Source organism: Chanodichthys erythropterus, chromosome 3, assembly GCF_024489055.1.
Source record: "Chanodichthys erythropterus isolate Z2021 chromosome 3, ASM2448905v1, whole genome shotgun sequence".
Taxonomy (NCBI): Eukaryota; Metazoa; Chordata; class Actinopteri; order Cypriniformes; family Xenocyprididae; genus Chanodichthys; species Chanodichthys erythropterus.
The window spans coordinates 37,927,838-37,942,182 of NC_090223.1; the positions used below are offsets into that span (position 1 = coordinate 37,927,838).

Sequence of the window (14,345 nt, forward strand, 5' to 3'; positions counted from 1 at the left end):
ATCATTCATACGCTCTGGTGGTATGAGAATGTTGTGAAGTCTGTCCAGAAATGTGAGAATATGGGCTGTGTTGTATGGTCCAAGTTTGGCATGACGGTGGAGGACACCATGCATATTGGAGATGGCAGCGCACATTGTGATGTTCCCACCACGTTGGCCAGGAACATCTATAATGGCTCTGTGGCCAATGAGGTTTCTCCCTCTTCTTCTGGTCTTTGCTAGGTTGAACCCAGCCTCATCTATAAAGATGAACTCATGTGGGATTGCATGAGCATCCATTTCCAGTACTCCCTGAAAACAAAGAACAAAAATCACTCAATATGGTGTTATCCAGTACACTGGGAAACAATGTTGTGTGTAGTGTACTGCAGTCAATATAGTACTTACATCCACATATGCTCGTCTGAACTCTTTGTTTCTTTGAGAGTTTCTCTCAAACGGCACCTTATAAAGTGGTTTCATTCTGATTTGGTTTCGCTTGAGAATGCGAGCCAATGTGGACAGACTAACTCGTTGAATGTTGTTGAATAAGGTGTTGTCTTGGATGATGTGGCTTTGAATTTCTCGTAATCTGATTTCATTATTTTCCAAAACCAAGTTTACAATGGCAGCTTCCTGTACCCTGGTGAACATTTGGCCCCTTCCTCCACCATGGTGTCGTCTCTCAGTCCTTTAGAAAAAATAAAATAAAAATATATATAGGGCTTGGACAATGCAGCCTAAATATTTTCCCCCACAGTAGAGTACATTGTACAGGAAACTTGTACAGTTCATGAATGGCTGATGTCATACACTAAGTAAACAGGTGTCACCCAACTGATACACTATGACATGGGGTATACTACATGTGTACTACATGAAATTTTGGTTACATACCTGTTCTCCAGTCTAAAGGTCCGGATGACAGAGGCGACAGTAAAACGGCTCAAGTTTGGCTGCACTCTCTGTCCAGCCTCACGCATTGTCAACCCATGGTTGATGACATGATCTACTAAGGTTGCTCTGATTTCATTTGAAAGTGTTTGTCTTCTTTGGCCATGAACTCCTCTACCTGCTCTACCTCTCACTCTTCCTCCCCCTCTTATTCTCAACCTCCCTCTTCCTCTTCCTCTTCCTCTTCCTCTTCCTCTTCCTCTCTCTGCAATGTCTTCCATTGTTGTTGTAAAAAAAAAAAGGTTCTCACCTGTGGTCATTCATTTCATAGTGCTTACATCCTGATTGAAGTGTTAACAATTAACCACTGAGGTGTTTGGCCAGGTGGCACATGTAATTGGCCAATTAGCTCATGTAGTGTCATTTTGAATGGCAGTGTTTTGAAATGGCAAACATGTGACTTTATGTCAGATTGTTGTGTCTTATGCAGAGAACTGTATTTAGTGAATTTAAAAAGTGCTATTTTGAAATGCAAAATGTGTGTAAAACAGAAAAGGTGTTTAGACTTTTGGAGACTTGAGAAGAAGTTTTGCTCTCTGTGTGTCAGTTTAAATAATTGTGCTGTGCATGTCATTTTAGTGTGTTAGCAATTGGAAAAAACTGTAACTTGATGTAGCCACAACACATTTTCTCAATTGCTAAAACACAATTTCTGAAACCTTGCTCCATTTTCTGAAACCATTAAACACAAAACCTCATCTTCAAGCACTATTTACAAAACCTCTGATTCCTCTTGCAAAATGAAACTTTCGCAAAACAGTTTTACCTGTTTCAAAACAGTTTTAGTGTTCAAAATCAAGCACTGCTCTCAAATCATAAACAAAGTACACTTTCCTTTATTGTATGTTTTTTGTTATTACAATTATTTTTTTTATTATATATATATATATATATATATATATATATATATATCTGCTGTGAAGGGGTGGGGTGATGAATGTACTGTAAATGTTAAAACTTAATTTTTTTTTTTTTTTAAATCTTCAAATCATAAAGAAAGTGATCAAAATGATATACACAATCAAGCAGTAAACAATACACCAAAAAACAGAAAACACATTGTTCAAAACATATAGTTCTAAGGGAGAAGTACATTTTTAATCTCAAAACAAATGTAATATTTCTCTGTCATTGTCTTTTGATGAACAAAAACATGTCCTATCATAGGAGCTCAAAATGGATCAAAAAATTACTACTCTGCTCTTTACATTTTTTTTTCTTCCTCTTCTTCCTCTTTCTTGCCCCACTCTTCCTCCTCACCCACCTCACATATGCACTCGTCCTCGTCCTCTTACATTGTTTCTTCTATCCATTCTAAGACTTTCTCCTTCCCACCTTCAACAACCTGTGTTTTTGTAATTACATAATTAAATACATTTACTAGCAATTTCAGAGGAAATTGTTTCACCTTTTTTTTCACCATGTTGTTTCACCATGCCCTAAAGTCACTGTAACATCTACTGAAACTGCAAGATACTGTTAATTGTAAGATAAAATATTTGAAGGAATAAAATCTAGATAACCTGAAAGAGTAGACATAATAAGACTTTATTGATGAGTGTGAACACTGAGTACATATTTGTCAATATCTTCAAAAATGTGTGCATAGAGGGAAATCATGTAGAATCAACACCATCAGAAACCTTGGAGTCTTCAGAAGTTCTTAAAAATCATTACTGCTTCATCTGGAAAAGTCATTAATATCAATAAATAAAACCCTTTTTATTACATAATGCAAAAATTCAAAATGAACCTGATATATATGTAACTGTAACAGTATCATCATCTTATTTAAATATCATGTGCTCTATTTATTTATATTTAGATTACCTTGAAGAGGCTGAGTACAGCGCTGTATGTCAGAGAAAAGAGGAAGAGGAAGATGAATGAAATGGCAGTGGACCAGAGACTTCTGAACTCATCCTCCTCCAGAACATCATTATTACAGTTCAGAGCAAAACCCTTCTCTGGCTCAGGTAGATTCCCTGGAAAAGAAAACATGTACATGGGGCATATGAAGAGTAAGCACATTGTGCAGTGCATATAGATGCAAGCATAAATCACACATGCTGAATTTAAAGTCCAATGAGTCTTACTAGGCTTTTAGTTAGTGCATAATTAAGCACATGCCGGCCACATGTACTGCATACTGTACATGTTCTCACATTCATTTGCACACACAGCTAAATATGTACACAGAAGAGACAAACATATAACATTGTTTCTGCATTATACCATACATTTTATAAAAATATGCTCACGCATATTACAGTACACATAAAATATAATACATCCTTAAAACAAAACATCTGTATGCATTATTGATTGTAAATGATGACTTTGATGGTCACCATAAGTGGCTTTACTATGTGTAGAGTCAAAATATTCTCATTTATCTAAATACTGTTAAAACAGGACCAGAAAGTAAAGCATGAAAAGTTTCTGATTATAAGAATGAGAGCTGGACTAAATCATGCAAAGTTGCAAACACAGATTTATTGCTTAATATTGTAAAACAACATAAATGTCAAACCAAAATAAATTATTTTGGATTTGAAACATAGAACATTAAACTGTTATATCAGAGGACATGACAAGTCTAACAGCGGTACAGTAAGCACAGGACAAAACAAACGTGCAACATTAAAAAAGCATGACACTCACACAGGTCAGAATAAGTTGTTGCTCTTGAAAACTATTGTTTTTTTTTCACATTATGATATTATGGTGACTAAGTTTTTGTTCATATTTATTTTCATGCAATAACAAATTAAGCATAATTTTGAGTGAAATTTGGCTTTGAAGTTTGACCCATGCAGTAAAGTGATGGAGCAGAACAATGCACAAAAAACATCAAAGATACATAATCTGACAAGTGAGCAAAAGGGAGCATAAGCATTGGAAAATGAACAAATGAACAGATAAAAGTTAACAATAATCTGTGCTACAAACTGGACATTCTGGGCATTGTTTACTTTGGCTTGTTGTCACTTGTAATGGAACACTTGTATTCTCCATGTTGGGGTGTTTGACTGCGCAGGTGATGGTGGTTTGGGGTTTTTCATATTTTTCCTTTGGGATTGTTAGGATGCTAAGTACAGACATGGAGTCCTGTTGAAGGATGGAAGCATTGGTTCTGCCCTCAATATAAGGCTCATCGCCCACCTTCCATATGATAGAGACATCACCAGGTTTAGGGCTTGTGACCTCACACACCAGAGAGACACTGTCTTTGTTGATAATATCAGGTCTGTAAATGGTAATATTGAATTTCTTTTTATCTGAAATAGAGGAAGTGATAAAGGTCTGTTATATAAACAGAAGAATCAAACAATAATGAATAACAACAGTGCATCAAGACAAGCATTTTGACAGGGAAAGCATTTCAAACAGGTTTGCAAGCAATAAAAAACTGGATTTTTATAAACTGTGAAATGTCATTAAAATTGCTGACATTTACAGGCTTATTATTGTGCATGACACTGAAGCTTCTTGCACTGTCTTTTCCACATCTCCAGAAACAACAGCTTGCAAGACAACTTTATTATTAACAAATAGTTCTCTTTCAGTTGGTGGCTTTAGTGTCAGTGTGAATTTAGCTACAAGGGGGTAAGAAAGAATATATGACTTAATGTGTACATTTGGATCTGTGAATTGGGATCAGCTTAAAAGAATATATCTTTGTGTGAATTTGAAATAGAAGTTCATTCATCAGAAAAGCAGGTTCATTGACACAACTATAAGAGTGTGCTAAAATGTCTACTCAATCAGGAGCCTCCACAAAGAAATATCATCATAATCTTGACCCAACAGCAATAGGCCTACAATAGAGACACATAGGCTACAGCTGAAATGTCAACTGTATAATGTTAAACATTTTAGAGATGTGACTTACCTGCTGGAGCTATAGGTAGGTCTTTACCTGTTGACGCTTTTTTAAAAATAGGACTAGTTTCTTTTTTGCCTTTCGAATTTGAAGCTTCACATGTGTAAGAGGTTTGAGGAGTCCAGTCGCTTTTTTTCACACGCAGATGGCTGATTTTGATATAGTCTCCGTCACTCCCGAACGCTGGATACTGCACGATATCAGTCAGCTCTTTCTTAGCAGAATCCGTCCATTTGAAAGTAAGCGAGTCCGCAGGGGAGAAACCTCTTGTCACGCAGCCGATGGTGAGGAACTCAGAATCAGAAGAACACTGAGACAGGCCGAAGATTGACTTCGGCGCAGATGGTTGAGCTGTAGAGACATTACATATTTCTCAGACAATATGCTATGACCTATAACATAATATATGCAACCCTATTAAACAGCTACATGTCAAATGAACGAACTAATAAATTATAGAATAAATCAAATAAATTAAAAGATTAAAATATTTTACGCGCGAAGAAATACATCACTATCTTCGCTTTGCATCAGAGTCATGTGGCCAGTTGAATAAAATGCTAGACTAGTCTTGCAAGTTAATCATCTTTTCGTCTTCTTCTTTAAGACTGTTCATAACATTTTAAGTAAGTTACTTTAACAAGTAGATTGGTAATAAAAAAGAAAGACTGACCCCTTAGTTAACTGATTGGTCTCCGTCTTCAAAACTATTCGGCCGCGTAAAACATAAGCTAAAATCTCGCAAATTAGGGGAAACATTTATTTTTTCTTACACTCTTAAAAATAAAGGCTCCAAAAATGAATGCGATGCCATAGAAGAAACGTTTTGAGTTTCTCAAAGAAACTTTCAGTGAAGAGTTCTTAGGAAAAAAAAATCTTAGTGTGAAGAACATTTAAATAACCTTAAAGGATTAGTCCACTTTTAAATAAAAATTTCCTGATAATTTACTCACCCCCATGTGATCCAAGATGTCCATGACTTTCTTTCTTCAGTTGAAAAGAAATGAAGGTTTTTGATGAAAACATTCCAGGACTTTTTTCCATATAGTAGACTTCAATGGGCACCAAACAGTTGAAGGTCAAAATTCGAAGAAGAAGAGTGCTAGTTCAAGATGAGCATTTATGGCTAAAACTTATATAATTTTTTCAGAAAATGAGGGATGGTTTCACTAGATAAGACCCTTATTTCTCATCTGGGAACAATTTGAAGGTGCAGTGAAACTAATTTTGACCTTCAGCTGTTTGGTGCCCATTGAAGTCTACTATAAGGAGAATAATCTTGGAATGTTTTCATCAAAAACTTTAATTTCTTTTTGACTGAAGAAAGAAAGACATGGACATCTTGGATGACATGGGGGTGAGTAAATTATCAGGAAATGTTTATTTAAAAGTGGACTAATCCTTTAAGAGCCTTTTGTGGAATTGAAAGGTTCCATAGATGTTTAAAGGTTCTTCACGAAACATTCAACGACAATGTAAATGCTACAATTAATAAAGGATTATTTAAACAAATTTTCATTTATTATGACTCCATAATGACTTTTCATTTGGTTTCAAATTAAACAGTTCTCGCAACTTAAGTGTAAATAAAAAAAATAAAAAATTGAATTAAAATTCCAACCTTTCGAGAATTTTTAGAGAAATCAGTTTGTAACTTTGAACTATGAAATCATATAAAAAAAAAACTATTATTAAAATAAATAGCCCAATTTAAAAATACAAACATTCATCGCACTTTTCTTTTTTTTTTTTTTTTTTTAATTCTATTATATTTTCATTGTGCTTGCAGTTATTTCTTGAATTGCGGCTGCTGTGTTTCCGCCAAAGACCTTCTTTTAAACCTTTGATTGCCATTGACAGAAACATTTCTAAAGCAGTAAGCTACGCCAGTTTATCAACCTATTATTATTATTATTATTATTATTATTATTATTATTATTATTTGTTATTATTATTTAAACAAATAATATTGGGAAGCAATCAACAATTTAAAACATAACGCGTTATATTAGTGGCAGTATCAGTGCAGAAAGTTTTAACGCACCAGAGACGTTGCAGTTTAGTTAGGCTATTTAGTCTTTTACTTATTCTCTGGCTGTTTTCAGTGTCTAATATTTGAGCAGATTAAATCAATACATGCGAGCAAATGAACAATGAAAAGAGTATCTTAAGAATAACTACTGTTGTTGTTTTTGTTCGTTTTTAGCAGCTGAACAATATTATAAAATTATATAGCCTTTTAGTGAAATTGCATAGGCCTATGTTTGACAGCAGCTAAATGGAGACAGTTTTTTTTTTTTTTTTAGAAAACTCTAACAACTCTGTTAAAAATATAATAGAAATAAATAAATGATAACATTTTGTCTTATTTTACGATAAAAATGTCCTTGCAATTAATGATAAAATCTTACTGTTTGTCACGGTGACTTTGGTGCCGCTTCCCCAGTAGTCGAAAGCCCAGTTACACAATATTCTTTTAATGTTACAGAGCAGTATAAAAACACAACGAGTCTGCTGAACGACCTGTAGCCAATTTCTTGTTTTATTTGAATGCACAAATCTAATTATTTAGAATTGTAGTTATTCATAATTAATGTGAATCATAATTGCGTTTCTAACAAAACACTTAAGACCAATGTCCTGACTTTAATTGCTCTAATCGCAGAACAAGAAAATCGCCATTGAAATGTTGCTTTAATGTAAAAACAGTTTTTCGACAAATTAACTTCGCACACATTTTATCGTACTTAAATCAGATTTTGATTTGATGGTGAGTATTTTTCTTACCTGACGAGACAGTGACCGTGGTTCCTTTTCCCCAGTAGTCAAAAGCATCGTCACACTGATACTTTACCCGGGGATATTGTACAAAAATAGCAACTATGTAACCGCTTAACAAGTCGCTTTCATTTATTACTCTAACCTACAGATTCGACCATTTATCCTTTTAATTCAATCTCATGTTTATTATTGCAAAACGGACCAGCGGTCTGTAATTTTACATTTAGCCCACTATTATATTTAAAACGTGCCAAAGTTATAGAGTAGATTAGATTAAATTTAACTTCTTACCAGATGTCACTGTGACCGACGTGCCTTTCCCCCAGTAGTCAAAGGCAGCGTCACAGTGAGACTTTTAATTTCTTCAGCGCACAAACACACTAACGATTTTTACACTAATACAACCTCACTTATTAATTTATTGCCACATTATCCATGATAATTTTTCTATGAATAAAAAGATTTTGTTAATAAGTTAATAAAAAATTATATGTTTTGTTAGCTAATATGTTAATAAAATTATAGGCTACATAAGGAATAATTTAACGAATCTAACTTCTTACCTGATGTTACAGTCACCGCGGTTCCCTTTCCCCAGTAGTCAAAGCGATCACAGTGATACTTTTAATTTCTTCAGTGCACAAAAACACAAACGATTTTTCCCCACTAATATAAGCGAACCTACAGCTGCAACCTGATTTATTAATTTAGCCTATTGCAACATTATCCATGATATTTTTCTATGACTAAAAAGTGTTGTTAATAGCCTAATAAAAATAATATGCTTCATTAGTTAATATCTTAATAAAACAATACATAACGAATGATTTATTAAGGAATCTAACTTCTTACCTGATGTTACAGTCACCGCGGTTCCCTTTCCCCAGTAGTCAAAATCACCGTCACAGCCGGAAAGTTTATGATAAGAGCCATACCATAACCACAAATACATTTACACAGGCTATAGGCTGTACTGTCTAGATCAACGTTCTCAAAGCGACACGGTTTGATACGTTAGTTCACACTTTCTGTAATCTGAAAGTTTTACGCGTTATTTTTTAAAGTTACCGACGCATCTTTCCACTGTTAACCAAGGTACAAATTGTAAATATGTCTGAAAGACTACTTACTTGATCTTCAAAAAGACATTAAAAAAGAAAATATCATCAATATCTTACCTGAGGAAACAGTGACTTTGGTTCCTTTCCCCCAGTAGTCAAAGTAGGTACACAGTGACTGGTGCCTTTGAGTTACTGACCAAAAAGCTCATAAGAAGCTGTTCATGTGATCAAAATAACTTCAACCTAACATTTGATATTCTACTTTTCGGTCAGGAGAATTGGATGCAGTAAAAGCTTCTCTCGCCTTTCTATATACTGTTCTCAATTGTCCTGAGTCAGAAACATGATTTGCAATGACTTGACATTTGACATGACTTGCTAATGTTGCATTTTATCCAAAACACTAGGACCCTTAAATTAGAAACGAATCCATTTTAGTATATTATAGGCTATGTAGCTACTGTAAATTCTCAAAACTGTAAAAACTCAAAAAAGTTATTTCTGCTGCTTGTTTAATTTATTTAATGAAGATTTAATGAAGTTCTTAAACATTTTATCACAACTTCATTGCGTTCATTTCAGCTAAATGTGTAAAAGGAAAGTTTACCTAATCCATGTTTGTTGGAACTACATGTAACATGCCAGTGTGTGCTATAGCTAATAGTTCATCTTAAAAAGATTTGTTGTTGAATCTGACATATCTGAGTCCTGTTGCATGAAGCTAGTTGAACAAACTCTGAGTTTCACAGTATAGGTTTAGAGTTGACAAGTCCATATAAATCCAGGTTCAGCAGCCTCACAACGCTCGGTATATGTTCTCTGTCAAGGTTTGATCTGTGTGTGAGTAAATAAGAATGGGGTACAGGGCAGGGTGTATGTGTTTTTCCCTATAAACATGCCTAACATCCTGACTCCTTACCCTTTCCTTCCGGTGTTGTGACCCTGAAGCAACATATCAAGTAGGTACACTGAGAAAAAAAAAACAAAAGAAAAAAAAAAAAAAGTATGTACTTTTTTTTTTTTTTTTTTAAGTTTTTGCACACGTTTTTTTTTTTTAAACTAAATTTCACATATGAAATTAAAGGGATAGTTGACCCAAAAATGAAAATTTGATGTTTATTTGCTTACCCCCAGCGCACCCAAGATGTAGGTGACTTTGTTTCTTCAGTAGAACACAAATTATGATTTTTAACTCCAACCGTTGCCTGTCAGCCGTATAATGCATGTCAATGGGAACTCCATCTATAAGAGTTAAAAAAAACAAAACATGCACAGACAAATCCAAATCAAACTCTGTGGCTTGTGACGACACATTGATGTCCTAAGACACGAAACGATCAGTTTGTGCGAGAAACCGAACCGTATTTATGTCTTTTTTTCTTTTTTTTTAACCTCTAATACACCACTATGTCCAACTGCCTTGAGCATCCGGTGTGTGAGGTCTGAATTCACTCTGATGCCGGCAGTGTTGGGCACTTTACTTTAAAAAGGTAGTTAGTTATAGTTACTAGTTACTTCTCACAAATAGTAACGGAGTTAGTAACTGAGTTATTAATTACCAGGGAAAGTAACTATTGCGTTACTTAAAAAGTCAAATAACTTGAATGCCCCTAATATTAAATATAAGAATAAATTAATCATGATCCGACTCGTGACTCATGATCCGCTCTTGCTTATGAAATTTCTCTTCACTCTACAGTGTTGGTAGCCATTAAAGAAAATGTAGTTTCATATTTATGTTTAAATAGTCTTATGTTATGTTTTAAATTCCTTTACTTGATTATGAAAAGTGAAAAGCATGAGACAGAATACATCATAAGATACGCAATCTATCGGAGACATGGAGTGGGTCAGACATGATTTTAAACACTTCATTAAGTTTTGTTTTGTAGAAATCCTTTCTTTAAAGTGAATTTCGTTTTGTGAAAATTGTATCTTAATTTTAATCAATGTTTCATCAACCAATTGCCTGGATTTATCAAATAAGAAGCAAATATAGCAGACAATATAATAATGGCAGGCGCGGGCGCGATCACTGGCGCGAACTGGAACGCGACTTATAGGCTAACCGAAACTCAGCGTATAGGCTGCTTGCCTCGCAGACATGAGAAATACATCTATAGAAAGCTTGAAATATCTAAAAACGAAAAGAAATAGGCTACTCTGATTATGTAGCCTAATCCGAATGAAGTGCATTCTCTCTCTAGGCACGTCCAGTATGCGGAGATGACGAGTCAGTATGTCAGCTTCATCTTCACAGCGGACACTGATTCAGAAAACATTACTTTATTAATAAACAATTAAAATATCTCCTTGCTGTTTTGGTCACATTCATAATTATTACTTTTGCCGGTTCTTTATGACAAGCTTTATGCGTGCGCTTGGGTGCTATATATTACGATAGGTTTATTCTCTCCAGTATTTAAGAAATTAAATTAATATAAATGTGATTAGTCAACTAATGGCTTAAATAGTCGACTAGAAAAACTTAGTTTTCGATCCAGCATGTCATAAAGGGTATTCTGGTTTGAGCTCGCACTCAGCTCGCATGCTCACAGACACATACAGAGCATCGTTATCAGTTTAAAATTATACTTGTGTATGACTAACCGCAGCACACACCAGACAACAATCTTTGCAGGTCCTATGGCTGAGAGAGAGCCTACTCGGATGAAAACCGCTTCAGTGAGCTCAATTACAGTAACGCGGCATTTTTTTTTTTTGCCAGTAACAGTAACGGCGTTGTAACGGGAGAAAAAGTAATTCGTTTGATTACTCGTTACTGAAAAAAGTTTATAACGCCGTTATTCCCATCACTGGAGAACATTTCCGGCATCAGAGCGCGCTTTCAGACCTCACACACCGGATGCTCAAGGCAGTTGGACATATGGTGTAAACTTATCGTTTCGTGTCTTAGGACATCAATGTGTCATCACGAGCCTCAGGGTTTAATTTGGATTTGTCTCTGCATGTTTTTTTTCTTCTTATAGATGAAGTTCCCATTGACATGCATTATATGACTGACACGGTTGGAGTTAAAAATCATCATTTGTGTTCTACTGAAGAAACAAAGTCTCCTACATCTTGGATGCCCTGGGGGTAAGCAGATAAACATCAAATTTTCATTTTTGGGTGAACTATCCCTTTAAGTACACTCTGCTTAACTAAGTTAAGTAAAATTACAGTTTTTTCCAATTGCTAACACACTAAAATGACATGCACAGCACAATTATTTAAACTGACACACAGAGAGCAAAACTTCTTCTCAAGTCTCCAAAAGTCTAAACACCTTTTCTGTTTTACACACATTTTGCATTTCAAAATAGCACTTTTTAAATTCACTAAATACAGTTCTCTGAATAAGACACAACAATCTGACATAAAGTCACATGTTTGCCATTTCAAAACACTGCCATTCAAAATGACACTACATGAGCTAATTGGCCAATTACATGTGCCACCTGGCCAAACACCTCAGTGGTTAATTGTTAACACTTCAATCAGGATGTAAGCACTATGAAATGAATGACCACAGGTGAGAACCTTTTTTTTTTTACAACAACAATGGAAGACATTGCAGAGAGAGGAAGAGGAAGAGGAAGAGGGAGGTTGAGAATAAGAGGGGGAGGAAGAGTGAGAGGTAGGGGTAGAGCAGGTAGAGGAGTTCATGGCCAAAGAAGACCAACACTTTCAAATGAAATCAGAGCAACCTTAGTAGATCATGTCATCAACCATGGGTTGACAATGCGTGAGGCTGGACAGAGAGTGCAGCCAAACTTGAGCCGTTTTACTGTCGCCTCTGTCATCCGGACCTTTAGACTGGAGAACAGGTATGTAACCAAAATTTCATGTAGTACACATGTAGTATACCCCATGTCATAGTGTATCAGTTGGGTGACACCTGTTTACTTAGTGTATGACATCAGCCATTCATGAACTGTACAAGTTTCCTGTACAATGTACTCTACTGTGGGGGAAAATATTTAGGCTGCATTGTCCAAGCCCTATATATATTTTTATTTTATTTTTTCTAAAGGACTGAGAGACGACACCATGGTGGAGGAAGGGGCCAAATGTTCACCGGGGTACAGGAAGCTGCCATTGTAAACTTGGTTTTGGAAAATAATGAAATCAGATTACGAGAAATTCAAAGCCACATTATCCAAGACAACACCTTATTCAACAACATTCAACGAGTTAGTCTGTCCACAATGGCTCGCATTCTCAAGCGAAACCAAATCAGAATGAAACAACTTTATAAGGTGCCGTTTGAGAGAAACTCTCAAAGAAACAAAGAGTTCAGACGAGCATATGTGGATGTAAGTACTATATTGACTGCAGTACACTACACACAACATTGTTTCCCATTGTTTTCTGAACCCCATAGAAGAATTCTTTTCGGCATGGCGGTGGAAGGTATACGACCGGCAGCCCTTTGTGCGCATGCCTCTTGTGCAGGCCATGGAAGAGGCATGTGATGAGATTGATGTGGGTGCAATTCAGGGATGGATAAGGCACTCAAGGCGCTTCTTCCCTCGATGTCTGGCAAGGGAAGATATTGCCTGTGATGTTGACGAGGCGTTGTGGCCAGACCCGGCTGTGCGGCAAGATGCTGCCTAATTATTTTTCTTGCCTTTTTTTGTTTTTTGTTTTTTTTACAGTAATATATTTTTTTTCAGAAATTTTCTTTTTCAGTTTACTTTTTTTGTAAGAATATTTTTGTTCAGTCCCATGTAAATATATCTGCTGTGCTTATGTTGTACTGACTTGTTTACTGTAGTGAAGGAAAAAAAATAAAAATGTTGCAACAGCATGTGTGTGTATCTGCAAATATTTCTGTGCATGTGAACAATCTGATACATATTTTAGTATTATGGCAAAGCATACTAAAGATGGGGGTGCTTTTCATTATGCCCAACAGTGTGTAGGTGGTTAGGCAAAAATCTGGTAATATGAATGAAGTGTGTGCCATTTCATGCAAAAGTTTGATTTTGATAATGCTCTGTGTAGTTTCGGTTGCAGTGCTTCATTTTGCAGGATATATGAGGTATTTTGCAGTTTGGGTGTGTGGTTTTGTGAATTGTGTTAAGTGTTTTGATAAAACCAGACTAGTTTGAAAAATTGTGTGTTAGCAATTGGAAAAAACTGTAACAAAGAAAAAAAGTATTTGATCGTGCTAAAATGTAACTATTGCAAGTATACTTTAGGTACACTTTAAATATCTTGCATTTAAATATATTATACATTATAAATATAAACATATGATACATTTTTAATATATACATACTATCCTTACTAATAGTGATATTACAGTTTTTCTCAATTGCTAACATACTTTTGTCCAATCTGTAGTCACATTTTCAAAACTCTAAACACATTTAGCAAAACATCCGTCTATTGTGGCCATACCATTAACACAATTCATGTCGTTTTCACACAAAATGCAGTCAATTAACACATTTCTTAAATGCTTAAATTTTATTTTCATGTAAGCTTACCTCATACCAAAATTATCTTTCTCATCTTATTTGCAAATGCTTAAACACAGCTGTCACGTTGAAACACAGAGACGAGAGACAGATCCAAGTGCAGGTGTTTTTATTAGGGTAATCCAAAATCGTAGTCCACAAACAAGCATGGGTCAAAAGCCAGGTAATCAGTCCATCAAAAAACAAGAACAAAAC

General features: G+C 35.3%; 1 gene segment (V, D, J or C); it reads right to left on the bottom strand.

Moving 5' to 3' along the window:
• Positions 1-1,888: 1,888 nt before the first annotated feature.
• LOC137017665 (Ig mu chain C region membrane-bound form-like) lies at positions 1,889-8,699 on the bottom strand. The segment is given in 5 exon segments: positions 1,889-2,618; positions 2,764-2,918; positions 3,909-4,214; positions 4,829-5,170; positions 8,453-8,699. Coding segments are annotated over 5 exon segments (915 nt in total).
• Between the last annotated feature and the right edge of the window lie 5,646 nt (positions 8,700-14,345).